The sequence below is a fragment of the Euprymna scolopes genome, chromosome 19 (genome assembly GCF_053919585.1).
Source record: "Euprymna scolopes isolate OS-2025 chromosome 19, ASM5391958v1, whole genome shotgun sequence".
In the NCBI taxonomy this organism is placed as follows: Eukaryota; Metazoa; Mollusca; class Cephalopoda; order Sepiida; family Sepiolidae; genus Euprymna; species Euprymna scolopes.
Window position 1 is genome coordinate 52380295 of NC_136500.1, and position 15252 is coordinate 52395546.

The 15252-nt window shown below is 34.4% G+C and overlaps 1 protein-coding gene across 1 annotated transcript in view; it reads right to left on the reverse strand.

The window, feature by feature from the left end:
* Positions 1 to 15252, reverse strand: part of LOC145303585 (protein Wnt-10a-like) — a 197716-nt gene that overhangs the window by 14294 nt on the left and 168170 nt on the right. Inside the window, exons 3-4 of the mRNA XM_080145129.1 lie at positions 13410 to 13672; positions 6143 to 6283 (exon numbers count right to left, since the gene is read on the reverse strand). Of these exons, the coding sequence (XP_080001255.1) occupies positions 6143 to 6283; positions 13410 to 13672 (404 nt within the window). The remainder of the gene's footprint in view (positions 1 to 6142; positions 6284 to 13409; positions 13673 to 15252) is intronic.

Genomic DNA, 15252 nt, shown 5'->3' on the forward strand with positions numbered 1-15252 from the left:
ATGGATACGTGAAACACTATTGATGATGAAGATTGTTGAGAATGTGGTGGGCTTTTGGAGACAAGTATGGCTCAATGGAAAACAGTGCTGACAGCAAACAGAGAGGAGATGGGACAGGTTGGCATTAAACGTGGACTATTTCAAGGAGATTCGTTATCGCCACTTCTTTTTGTAATGATAATGATACCACTGAGCATCCTCTTGAAGAGAGAAAAGCTGGGGTATAACTTTGGATCTGGTGACAGATACCTCAACCATCTACTGTTTATGGATGATTTGAAAATATTCGGTAGAAATGAAAAAGAAATGGAGAGACTGGTAGAACTTGTGGGGACATACTCAGAAGACATTGGGGTGGAGTTTGGGATTAGTAAATGTGCGGTGCTGGTGATGAAAAGAGGAGTAAAGGTTCATTCGAATGGAATACTGCTGCCAAATGGAGAACTCATGAAAGAAATAGAAGATACAGGATATAAGTATTTGGGAGTGTTGGAGGGTGTAGGCATCATGAACAGAGAAATGAAGGAGAAAGTCAGGAAGGAGTATCTTAGAAGAGTGAAACTAGTTGCAAAGCCGAAACTGTAGGGAGGAAACCTAATGAAAGCAGTAAATGCATGGGCAGTCAGTGTTTTGAGATGTAGTGCGGGATTTATAGAATGGTCTGGATTTGCATGCCATGGATATCAAAACAAGAAAAGTTTTAGCAATGTTTGGTATATTTCACATTCGAAGTAGCGTAGCAAGGCTGTATCAAAAGAGGAAAGACGATGGGAGAGGATTGAAAAGTGTAAAAGATTGTATTAGAACCGAGGAGATGTCGTTGAAGGAGCATGTGGTTAGAAGTGAGGAGTGGATGATTAAGGTTGTGGCTAATAAAGTGGAAGTATGTGAGACCAAGGCTGATTATGTCAAACGTATGGATGGAGAAAGGCCAGAGGAACTGTCTAGGAAGAAAATGCATGGAAGGTTCTTCTAGGATATAGCAGAAGTGACTGATGAAAGACCATGGCAATAGCTTAGAGCTAGGTATCTGGCTAAGAGTACTGAAACTTTTGTTTGTGCAGCACAAGAGCACGCATTAGGAACACGATTGTTCAAAATAGTGGTTCTAGGAGAGGAAGTTGCTGCAGAATGCTGGATTTGTGGTAAGACCTCAGAGTCAATTGCGCACCTTGCAGCAGGGTGTAGTGGACTGGCTCAGAAAGAGTACCGCAAAAGACACGATCGCATGGGACTCCGGATATATTGGGAGATGTGTAAGAGGGTTGGGGTGAAGTGTGCTGGAAAATGGTTTGAGGAGGTGCCTGATGATGTGAAACAAGTAAGGGTGGCAAGGTAGAGGTATAGTGGGACAAAAGTGTCATAACGACCAAGCAATTGGGACATAATCGTCTGGGTTTTGTCGTCATTGACAAGGTCTCAAAAAACTGGCAGATTGTAGACTTTTCAGTACTCTAGGACAGGAATGTGAGAGGGAAGGAAAATGAGAAGTGGAGCAATTATCCTCCATTGGCCTTGGAGATAATGCGTATACACGGGGTTAAAATAAAAATAATCCCGGTCGTAGTTGGTACACTAGGAGTAGTATCAAGTCGTCTGGAAGGACAATTGAAAAAACTAGAAATCCCCAATGTTTTAGGCGGCCTTCAGACCTCTGCAATTATAGGTACCATCAACATCCTTAGGAAAACCCTTGATCTTTGAAGCTCCTGGTTTGAAGCCGGGATTAAGGGAGATCCTCTGAAAATGAATTCAATCCCTTTCCAGAGAAACGTTGATAAACGAAATCAGAATTATCATTATTATTGTTATTGTTATTATTATTGTAATTATTATTATTATTGTTATTGTTATTATTATTATTATTATTATTATTATTATTAATAATAATAATAATAATAATAATAATAATAATAATAATAATAATAATAACAGTATAAAATCAAAATTATACACCAATAAACAAAAAAATGAAGCAAAATAATAAAAAAGACAAAACGGACAAAACTAAGAACAAAAGAAAAACCCGAATATATAATTATATCATGAGAGCTTGAGAATTGAAAAAGGCATATTGTCAAAAAAGGTGGTATATATATATATATATATATATATATATATATATATATATATATATATATATATATATAGTAGCAATTTATAAAATATATATGGCGATTAAGCTACACTGAATATTCTGCGTTTCATTCACTATAGGATTCTTCAGGCTTATGCGCGAATTCTGTGGTTGCTTCTTGTTTTTATATATGTTAAGGATTTTTAGTTAGCCAATCAGCTTTCTAGTATCCACCGCGCCCCTTCCTATCAGCCAATGGGCATGCATTTTATCGAACAAAGGATCTGTTTTAGAACAAGGTTAGTGGTTTAAAGTAGACGTTTTCCTTTTTTTTATTATATATATATATATATATATATATATATATATATATATATAAATATACCATTGTGTACACACATGCTTGCACATATATATATACATATATATACATATATGTGTGATCGTTTATGTATATTTATGTTTATTTTATTTATTTATTTGTTTGTTTTCTATTGTTATTGTTAGTTTTAAAGCTATTTTGTATCGCTATCCTAGAGTAAGTTTTATTTTGTGAACACAGTTGTTTGCTATTTCTCGTCTACAGTTTAATAGATTTTGGAGTTCTTTAAAGTACAGGATAGCAAATTTTTCATGGAGGCATAATTTACATGGGTCGTCTAAATGTCTGCACGTGGTAGCTTGTCTCATTATTTTCCATTCGACTACCGGCGAATGTCCGCTTTCTTTGAGTTCCCAGTATTTATTCGCTAGTGTTTTTTTTATACGGTGTTTTTTATTTTTGAATGTACTTTTGTGGTCATAGTATCGGGTTATGAAATCTAAGGAAGTCATGCCTATGTAATATTTCTTGTTATTCGGGTTTTCTTTCGCAAATATTGTTGCTTGATAAACTACGCTTTTTGTTAGACATTTATTTTGGACTGGGCAAAGTGTGCGGTGTCTACAGTTACATTTATCTTGTTCGTTATTAGTATTTTTATTTATGGTATGGTTATTCTTGTCCGGGGTTGGTTTGTTGTTATTATTATTATTATTATTATTATTATTATTATTATTATTATTATTATTATTATTATTATTATTATTATTTCTGCTAGTGTTGGTTTTATTTTTGTCATGGTGTCTACTTTATTGTTTATTTATTTTGTTGTTTACATTGTTTTCATTTGGTATTTTGTTATTATGTGCTTTAATTATCATCTCTAAATTTTCGCAACAACTGTAAGATAACTTCAAGGTATTTTTATTGAAGATTTTGTGTAAGGGGTTGGTTGCGGGAAAGTGTTTTTCAATAAGATTGCCAAGTTTTGTTTTTAACATTTGATTGTATGGGGCCGTATACCAAATTATAGTTCTTTTTCTTCTATTTTTTATTTTATTATAGTTGTTGGTGTTTTGTTGCTTATATTTGATATCGATATTTTTGTATCCACTATTTTTTAGAGCTGTTTCGTAGATATTGGTTGACCTGTTAAATGCATTTTCATCGCTTGAGTTATTACTGAGTCTACTTACGATCGAGTTATAAATGTGTTTTATAATTGATGGTTGGTGGTTGGACTTAGGGTTTACGTAAACTGGAGTAGCGTTATCTTTTAAGTATGGTTCATATGTGTTTTTATCTAAGTTTAACCTGACGTCCAGGAAGTTAGTTATTTTTATGTTAGCTGATACGTCCGCTTTTAGGCCTAATTTTTTCATTTCTTTGTGTATAATTTTCTAAAGTTTTCTCCCTTGACTTTGTTGGAGTTTTTTTATTATAGCTAATCCGTCATCTCTATATAGGTCGATATCCGTATTATCGAATATGCTTGTGAGGGTATATAAAATGAATAATCCCACAAGATCTGATGCCTCTGCAGAGTCTCCGGCACCCATCGCCAAATCGAACAAATTTTTCATTTTAGTTTTTATCCATTGGTTATTGTTATTTATTAGAACTGATTTTCTACATTTTTTAATGATGTTGATTTCTTCTGAGGATATCTCAGTATATGCCTCGGCAAATTCTAGGGCAATGTTAAAAGGTTCTTCTGATATCGAGGGATAATCAAATGTTAAAAACAAAACTTGGCAAGAAATTTCTAGATCTTATTGAAAAACACTTTCCCGCAACTAACCCCTTACACAAAATCTTCAATAAAAATACCTTGAAGTTATCTTACAGTTGTTGCGAAAATTTAGAGATGATAATTAAAGCACATAATAACAAAATACTAAATGAAAACAATGTAAACAGCAACACAATAAACAATAAAAAAGTAGACACCATGAAAAAAATAAAACCAACACTAGCATAAATAATAATAATAATAATAATAATAATAATAATAATAATAATAATAATAATAATAATAATAATATTAATAATAATAATAATAATAAAAAACCAACCCCGGACAAGAACAACCATACCATAAATAAAAATACTAATAAAAAATACTAATAACAATAGAAAACAAACAAATAAATAAATTAAATAAACATGAATATACATAAACGATCACACATATATGCATATATATATATATATATGTATATATATATGTGCATGTATGTGTGTACACATAAGTATATTTATATATATATATAATTAAAAAAAAAAGGAAAACGTCTACCTTAAACCACTAACCTTGTTCTAAAACAGATCCTTTGTTCGATAAAATGCATGCCCATTGGCTGATAGGAAGGGGCGCGGTGGATACTAGAAAGCTGATTGGCTAACTAAAAATCCTCAACATATATAAAAACAAGAAGCAACCACAGAATTCGCGCATAAGCCTGAAGAATCCTATAGTGGATGAAACGCAGAATATTCAGTGTAGCTTAATCGCCATATATATTTTTATAAATTACTAACTAGCTCTACCTACGTATTGAGCACTTTTGAAGTAAATACTTAAAGTTTACGCATAAATCTATACTTTCGTATATTAAATTTATGTGAGTAAATGAAGTAGTTATATATATATATATATATATATATATATATATATATATATGGATATATCTATCGTTGTAGTCAAATTGAATATGGCAAGGCACATATCTTTAGTTCTATGGGAAAAAACTACATGAAAATTTGCAGGCTTTTTGGATGTTAGAGTACTATTCTATAGTTAAAACTTTATGACAATTGGTAAAAATGAGCCTATATTTTCAAACCGTTAAATATGTTAAAATTCGCCTACATTTTTATATATATATAGTGTCCTGGCAAGGCAGCTTCAGTTTGCTTGCTTCGCATATCTCCCCTGTGGCATTGCCAGGCAACTTATATATATATATATATATATATATATATATATATATATATATGTGTGTGTGTGTGTGTGTGTATGTTTGTATTCTCTAGAATATTCATATGCTTGAATGCAAATTTGTCATTTTAATTTATAAAAATTCGAAAGATTTTTTTAAATACACTTCCGATAATCAGATATTATATGAAATTGGATTAGAGCGTTCATATAAGATAGTTATATTACTATTAATAATATTACTATTAGAAAGGTTTATTGAAAAAGATATAGCATTGTGTGTTCAGGATATGTTCTTTTAATCAGCTGTTATAATGTTATTAATTGATTTTCATGCATAATTATATATATATATATATATATATATATATCTTGTAATAACTTACTTCATATATATATATGCATATATATATATATATATACAGAAAAAAGAGGGGAAAACAAGACATTATAAAGATATATACTAATGCATATATCCTTCTTAATAGTTCATTCAATAAGGAGAAATTTTATTATTAGGTGTACAAGATATATATGCTCTTTATATCTAGGTATTTCGAAACTTAATGCTTGTCATCAGAAAAGGAAAAGAGGTGCTACGTAACAGATTAGAAATGCCGCGTCTAAATAATGGGGTATCTATGGTAGAGAGTAAACAGTAACACTGTAGGGAGGAAGATGAGAAATAAAATCATTAAGGTGGTATATATATATATATATATATATATATATACATATATATATATATATATGCATAGATGTATGTATAAAATATATGGAATTTTTTCGTGGCTATTCTTACCTTTCGTGCTGCATAGAATTTTCTTTTAAGCACAGTTCCAACCGCCCGGAAGTCCGCTGTCGATTTCCAACATGTTTTCATTTCGCAACTTCCAGACATTCCGTGACATTTACATTTCTTGCCAACATTGTTGATAACAGCCTGAATAATAGTAATAATAATAATAATAATAATAATAATAATAATAATAATAATAATAATAATATATATATAAATGCGTGAAAGAAAATTTTTACACTTTTCGTGTTTGGCAGGAAATTCACCGTTTACACGAAACCACTTGTATACAGGAGGATTGTGCTGCATCAGTAATCGATATCTTTTCAGCCTACTTCCATGCTCACTCAGAAGGTGCAGCCTCACTAGTTGATCGCTCCTAAGATGCGCCAGTCGTCCCTTGATTTTAAGTATATGACATTTTGCCTTATCGGGCAGTATACGCCCCATGCACATTCTTAGCTTGCTTTATTTTTTGTCATTTCATCGAGCATCTCATGCTCACTTCTTTAACGCTTATCTTAGCGAGAGACTGGAACGCGGTTCTGGATCCCGATTTACATCGCGGACGGAATCCTACTAGAGATACTACGCAAGATGATCAGAATGCCATAGCATTTCTCAATTCCATCAATAAGTTTGATCTCATATATACATTCCGGAATGAGAACCTATAACGTAGTACTGACTTTTCACATGGACCCGACGTTATGTCTAAATGCCCGGCAAAAAAGCAAAAAATAAAACAATAAATAAATATAATTAAAAAAAAAAAAATTCGACACAAGTGGTTTTTCCGTTGAAAAAAGATATTTATTGCCGGCCGTTTCAACACCAAGCCGCTGACACGTATTTTCAAAGTCAACAAAGTATGGTCGCATTCCTGCATTTCTTTCTTTGTGGTAAGTAACAGTTTCTTAGCTTGAAGCTATAACTATCTGTTATGTATGTAATTCATTCAATGGTTCATGGTCGTTCGACAATGACGTAAAGTTTCAGAGGATTAACAAGTCTTTGCGTTTTATCAAAAGTTTATTTAATGCCGACACGCACATTTTCCCCTCTTTTATACAAAGCCCTGTGATAGAGTATGGACATAGACTGATAGGCACGGACCCGTTTCGACACAACTGCTGTATTCGGTTCGTAATTTGGAGAGTTTATGTAGGATTATTAATATCCAAGGTTTAATACTACAGCTTAAGCAGATAAAAGGCTTATCCAGATAAACTAATAGTTACTGGTATCTCAGCACATCGTTATACGCTATCGAGAACAGCTACTAATAACAGTAAAGCGGAAACTGACGGACGCTGTGATTGAGAATAAGCGGTGAGATCATCTTACAAAAATTCTTTTACAGCTGGTTTTAACTTACGATTAAATCTAAATTCTAAAGCAGATAAAAGTTAGAACAATTAGATAGAGTTGTGGGCGTGGGGGATGGCGCAAATGTTATGATATTTTGGTTATCTTGACTATCTTCAACAAGTTTTAGTAACTAGGGTTAGGCTAAAAATGCCCCAAGAAACAACAAATATGGCCGATGATCTGCGTAAACGAAAGCATTTTGGAGAATATTATTTCTTATTTCAGTAGCTTTTTACCAAGGAACCCAGTTTGCCCTCGGCACATTTAACGTATATTTAGCTGAATTTGCCCGCTTGATGGCGACAAAAGTGCAAAAGTTCCATAAACGAAGATGAAGTCTTGGAGGCCCAGAAACAGGTAGGCTACACGAGGCTTCTAAGGTTAATCATTTACCCTATAAACGGGTTTTAATGTGTCGCACATCTTTGTTGTTTACTGGTTGATTTATTTAATTTTTGGTTTAAGAACAAGTCTATTCCTTCTAACTTTAGTAAAGCTGATTCACAAGAGCAAATGATGGTGGAGATGAGATTAACATTTTTCGGCCCTTAACGATGTTCAACGCATGTTCAAGGTTTTTGTCACGATTTTAGTAAATCGTTTGCTGGTTATTCTGCCTCGTCTGCTTTATCCCGAAAAATGTTGTGAAAGGTATGACTATCTACGATAACTTGCACAAGGTACACTTGGTCATTTAAGAAGTCAACACTCAATCTGAAACATTTGATAGGCTGCTCACTCGGCTGCGGGATTCAACCAGAAGTTTCGATCCTGGATTCACCTCTTGTGTGCAAATCATGATGTACTAGTAGTAATGAATGTTTATAGGTCGAAACTCTTTAAACTTCCCAGATCTATTCGCCAGGGATGTACGTTTTCACCGATACTCTATGTGCTGGTGTTAAAACCCTTGCTTCACAGGCTTAGGCCGAATCCGTTCCTACAATAAAGCAATATCTAGAAAACAAAATATAAGAAAATAAATAAACGGAGACAAGTCCGTGGGCTTGTGTATTGCAGCTTAGAAGAGTGGTCCTTTTCAGTGATCCTTCACTTGAAGTGATGGACCTTGCAAGCTACTTGGCGTTTGATTTGGTCAAGATATTGTGCTGGACCAGTATTGCTCGACAGCATCAAAAGCGATTAGTGCAGCTGTCGTCCTTAATTCTTTCACTAAAGAGGAAAGCAAGAGTGTGTGTTTCACATATCTATCCGATCATCCTATGTCGTCTTTTTTCCCAAGATTTCAAGTATCCCCATTTTGAGTTTCTTATGGTTTAAGAAACCTCCTATGTTTCGTATCTACGTGCTTCTGAAGCCGAACCCTGTATGCCAAGCCTTATGATGTGTCAACATGCGCGATGATTTTACTTTTTGGATATATGTACAAGAAGAAAGACAGTGACTTATGAAGGGAATCGTATTTTTTCCGCGTTTAAAAAGCACGCACTTGCCAGAGGGAGATGCACTCAAATCCTATTGAGGGGAGTGCTCCTTTTATTGCGAGTTTTGAAAGGTGAAAGAAAATCTTACTAATACTTCTAGATTACGGTAGGGTACTACCGTTGTCTAGAAAGGCATTTATATTAGATTATAGCTACGGGATTTGTAGAGATATTAAAACTGGAGAGTTTGGTTTCACGAACGCTGAAATTTGCACAATCTAGTCAAGGATGCCCAGATTAAGATACTTTAATTACGAAGAAGTATCTCTGGCCTGAGTAATAAAAATTGCTCTCTCAGTTGGAAAAAAGCTTCGTTTAACTGACTTGACAGATTTGTCTGTTTGCAATAGGGAGGGTGATGAAATTGAGTTTAGCTCACGCTTTCGCTCGTTGCCCTATCGTATTGATGATCGAAGGCTTCAAAGTATGCATACTTAATGTAATGTTAGTGGCTGTAGCACGTGAACAAGGAAAATCGTTATGTTATTTTTGGCCTACTAACAGTTATGAGAGTAATAATATGATCGACGTGTATACAAATGGCTTGTGGAAGCATTAGTGAAACCTTTAAACATTACGTGAATGTGTGCTTTAGCAATAAGAAGGTGACATTACCTTTCATGAAATTTAAGGAAAATTCGGCAAGAAACACATAAATATGTCGAGTGAGAGAAGTTATTCGTGAGTAGTGGCCGGACGTAATTAGACAAAAATATTGGGTGGCAAAAACGAACATAGATCATATTCCAGTCAACACTAGAGTATATGGTTTTTATTCTTCTTAATTCATATCTTAGCTAGTGTGTTTGGTTTCATCAAGGTTCCCTCTTCTTCATTTTTCCGCCTCGCCGATTTCTTCATATTTTTCTGAATAATTCCCCAACCCCTAATTAGGTGACATATTTATTAATTTGCCAGAAATGCAGTTTTTAATAAAACGTTACAAGCCTGCATTTCCTTTTTCGACTGGGTGTCTGCTACATTTCTTGGCGTCTTTTTATTAATGCAATATTTTCATTGTATATATTCCATTTTCCATTCGTATATACAATTTTCATTGCCCTAATCGACTCTTGCATATTGTTCATACATATGAGTTTTAATAAGATAGTCATTTTGGTAAGTTAATCTACTGAATAAAGCACAGATGAGATATTTTGGTGGATAGCTGTCATAAATAAAGTAATATTAATCAGCAATTTAGTATTGGCGATACGTCTAATTCCTTCTTTTTCGCCTTGTCCCTCATACACTCCTCCTTTTAATATTGACCAGAGATATTCAATGGGGTTATGGTCTGGAGAACACGGTAGACAGGTAATGAGAGTTTATCCAATGAATTCTAAAGATTCAATGAAGGCTGCAGTCGCCCCAGCAGAATTGGGATGGTACATTGTCATGCATAAAACTCATCTGAAAGCGACATGACAATGGTAGGTCATCTAGTCATGTCGACAAATGGTTATCCAAAAAGGCCGTGTACGCATTGCTGATAAGCTTTACCCCCTCTGGAACTCGGCATGGTCCAACCAACTTATCCTCAATGATTTCCGCCAAAAACATGATGTCTCCACCTTCTTGTTGGCGATGAACTCTGTAACGGATTGGAGTTCCGTTCGGGTTTTCAACTTTGGTCCATGTATCCGGATCGTCAAGAGTAGCATGGGCCTCATCCCTAAATATGACCTGTTAGAAATCCATTTTTATGTAATTCTGTGTCCAAGCCATTCGTTTTTCCCTATATTGTTTGCTCAATGGAGACCTTGGAAGATGTTTGATGTTCCTTGCAGTCTTATTCAACACATTGTATCGGGCATGCCTGGATCTTGGAGCGATTCCATCTTTTGCAAAAACGAAAGCACTGATGCTGTTTGTATTTCGGTTGACTTCCCTACAAATTTTCCGAATCTCACGATGTGAAAGGTTTCTCTTGATCGCCTTATTTTTCTGGATTTGGTGTTCAGGTTGTTCAAAAATTAGGCTAAAGTTCTTGGATCCCTTTCCAGCTCCGTGACTAGATCTTTGATGGACAATCCTTCTGCGAGTCCAGCAAATATCCTTTGCTTCTCAATAACCTTTAATCACCTGATTTTGTGGCATTTTAAGAGATCTGCAATAAAGCGATGGACAGTATAAGTTCCTTGATAATAAATAAAATATAACTTCGTGAATATCGCATGAATTTTAATAAACTTTTGGGAAATAACTAACCTTAAAGCAGCCCTTTGATGGTGCACTTTTCATTTTTTGTGACGTGTATTTAGTGAAATATTGATATTTTACCAATCTTCAATAAAGCGATTGACACAGTATATATATATATATATATATATATATATATATATATATATATATATATATATATATATATATATATATAGAGAGAGAGAGAGAGAGAGAGAGAGAGATAGATAGATAGATAGATAGATACAGGGTGACACCACTCCAAAAAACAGAGGACATTCAATTGTTTTTCTGAGCATTTTACAGTCAACGGAGAAAAAAAAGGCCAAAGGCCCTAATTTTTTGATGAGATGTTTTGAATATAATAAACAAGTTATGACCAAAGTTTCATTTCATTCGAACAAAACACTAAGAAACGGGGCCTAATTAGAGTTGGGGCCCGTTTTTTATGTCAGAGATTTCAAGTTTACAAACTGGAGAATTTTAGAAAATTAAAAATCATATATAAATATAAATATTTATAAGACAATCCTAAAGCAAGGTTTTATAAATGTTATTTTGCTAAATGTTTTCCTTTGAGGATAACAACCATTCTTTGAAGCTCCATAGAAGAAATTAACCACTTGGAATCTCTATTCATTATTTCGAATAATAAATGTGGTGAATTCTAATGTGCAATATTTTTACTTTATATATATAGCATTATATCGTTTGAAAATTTTGTCGCTTGAAATTTTGTTGCTTGAAATTGTCGAACAGGACATTGAAACAATTGTAACATAAAATGAAATACACTTTACGTTGCCATCAACACCTTGTCTTGAAGTCTTGATTTTGCACACACAGTATATTAATGCTCAATTATAAAATGTGATAATTTTGTAGCTTAGTCCTTAAGTCAACCTTTTTTGGCTTAAAACCTATTGGCATATGAAAATTTACTATATATATATATATATATATATATATATATATATATATATATATATACATGAGCGGGTCGCCCGGTGTAAACTGAGACATACGTATGCTTGTATTATATTTTTTCTAAACAGTTCATTTCTTGTAAGTTAAAAAAAAAAGAAAATATTCGGGCTGAGATTGAAATCAAAATCTAAAAACAGTGAGTCAAATACGATAGCCATTAGGCCGGTTTGACACGATCAAAAACTGTTTTCAAACCTACTTATTTTTAAGATAATGAATCTGTCATGTAAACCATTCCCGCACGCGATTATCGAATGGAAAAAAAAAACACACGACCCTCACGTACCGATTTAGCAGCATGTGTTTCCGGATGAAAACCGATTAAAAAGTATTCTACAAGTCTGAATACATATATATATATATATATATATATATATATATATATATATATATATATATATATATATATATACACGAGTGACCATGTCCGTTTGTCTGAGAATCATTGTCTACGCAACACATTTGTCAATTTTAATTTCCACACTTGAAACTTTGTACATGGGGGATTTTGACGCGCAAAACAAATTCGCTTTGTTTTTTTTTTAGCTTTGATAAACTATCTGCTGATTGGTCAAAATTAAAAACAAAAATAACGGAACATGGTAAGCGTAAGTCGAGTTAAAGTGCTTTTCTATGCTTGCGAAAATATACATTTACTGTTTAAACAACATAATTTTTAATTTTATTATATTTGTGCGGACGTCGCTCGGAGGGTAACGAATAAAGCTACAGAGTTATATGTTTTGATTTCGATTCTAGCTGATGACACCCAAGTCATGTTTCTTTAAAAAATAATAATTTATAGATTATTAGCTCTATAGTAATAAATATGTAATCTGCATGAATTAAAATATCATATTTAAGCGTATTTTACAGTCCGGCTACGCCGAGGGAACCATTATATATTGTGTACAATATAATAAGCACTAGAAAATTGACTCTGTAATAATAATCAACACGAAATTTGCATAAATTGAAATATCATATTTAAGCGTATTTTACGACCGGGTAACGCCGCGCGGCCTGCTAGCATATTTACAACGTGACAAGATATAAAAAAATTGTATACTTTATTCATACAAGTATTCATGTATTTCTAATGTTATTGGTTTTAGAAATAAACTTGAGAGCATTTTTTTTATAGAACCAAGTATAAGACGTGGCATAGTTTTTCAGTTATGGGAGGAATAGAAATATATGAGAAGCACTCAAGTTTTCTGGCGTTTAATGTAGCAAAACACACACACACACAAAAAAAAAATTTGACAATAACACCTTCTTACCAGACGACCTGCTCTGTGATTGTGCAGATTAATTTGTGCTTGAATGTCCTTGGCCGTAACACGGGCATCTAGAAACTTTTGCGCAAAAAGATCTCCGAACTCTATATCATGACTGCAACCGCCCCACTCCCAGTTAAGGGCCGGTTCGTGTGCCCTCATGTCGCAGCCACACGAACTCAACTTTCCGAGACTGCAGGCTGTTGATACTTGGTGGGTAACGCCGGCTGCACTCAATGCGTGCGCGAACGCCGTCTCTCTGTAACCTGCAAAAGACAAGAAGATGCGTCTCTTGGTTAACACGTGTGCTTTCATAACATTTCTCATAATGTTTGCAGATTAGCTTATTAAGTCACAGACACATTTGAATTGCGCACACTCTGCATGAGTATGATGGTTTCTACCTGGCGTAAAACATTACTCTTCGAAATATGCGGTGAAATGATCCCACTACAAAGTGAAACTTACAAGACACCTAGCATATTCCGGCCTCCCAGTACAAGGTCATATAAAGAAGAAAGAGAAAAAAAGCAATGACAAAACACTTGCATAATGGAACACTGCCTGATCTAAATCGCTGGTATATGCCAGTGTATGTATATACGAGGACCATTCCAAAAGTAAATTCCCCTATTATTCTAATTCTAAAAATTGAAGAGCTACGAAGACGGGACTCGTACCTTTAAAACGAGCGACTTTTTGTGCTCCGGAATTTATTTTCCTACATTTCGACATAGTCACCACCATTCTCGATGCACGCGTTGAATGATAGCTCTGTATAGGCCTCCGGAGCACGCTTTGTCATACAAAGGTCGTTTCAAAAGTTAAGCCTGTTATTGTTTTAATTACAAAAGGTTGAACAGCTACTAAGACGGGAGTGGCACCATTCAAACGAGCAGCCTTTTGTGCTCCACGATTTATTTTCTACAGCCGCCACTATTCTTAATGCACTTTTGCCAGGAATTCAATGACGCATCTCTGCTTCTGACGCACGTCCATGACAGGGGTTGCTTTTAGAATATCGCTACTATAAATATCCGCAACAGAGGAATTAAACTTTTAGGCCATAAATACATAATTTCCGCCGTCAGAGGAATGCAATATTCAATCCTCTCTGATCCATTCTGGTGGAATAAAAAAATGGAAGGTATTACTTTTGGAACGCTCCTCCTAATTCAATAATTTAAACGCGACAAATTCAAATAATTCTACAACGTTAATACGGCTAAACGTTTACACATTCAAGTTGAAGAACATATTAAAACACACGCATCCACTTAAGAAACACTTTGTCAAATGTAAGAAATGGTTGGTTGGTTGGTTGTTTTTGTTTTACGGCATATCAACCCTTTTCAGGTTATTTAATGCCGAATCCAAAGATTTTGAAGAAAACATTCTTTTAATAGAATATATTTGTTGTTTTCACGTCGGTTTCTATTTAACCCATAGTTGGGACCCTAACAGGTACTACCACTCCGGGTCAGAGTGGGCCTGGGAGCAATGGTAATTAAAGGGTGGCTCCACACTCCCCAAAGCCCACAAACTTGGACCTCACCACTGGATATAGTTTAAGGTCATATCCAGGACCCTCATTGAGGGTCTTTTACCCTCTGCAGGGGTCAGTCGGCGTATTCTAATACCCCACCGACAGGGCCATGTAAGAAATGGAATAAAGAAAACAGTAAATATTCTTTACCTATATTAGAGCCAAGTACGTCCAAGGATGGAATACTGTTGCGACATCTGAGCAGAAGCTGCTAAAAGCAGCTTATCCTGCCTTGACAGAGTTCAAAATAGACTTCGTAGCTTAGTGGGGAATGCCCTTTTCTCTTCCCTGCAATCTCTT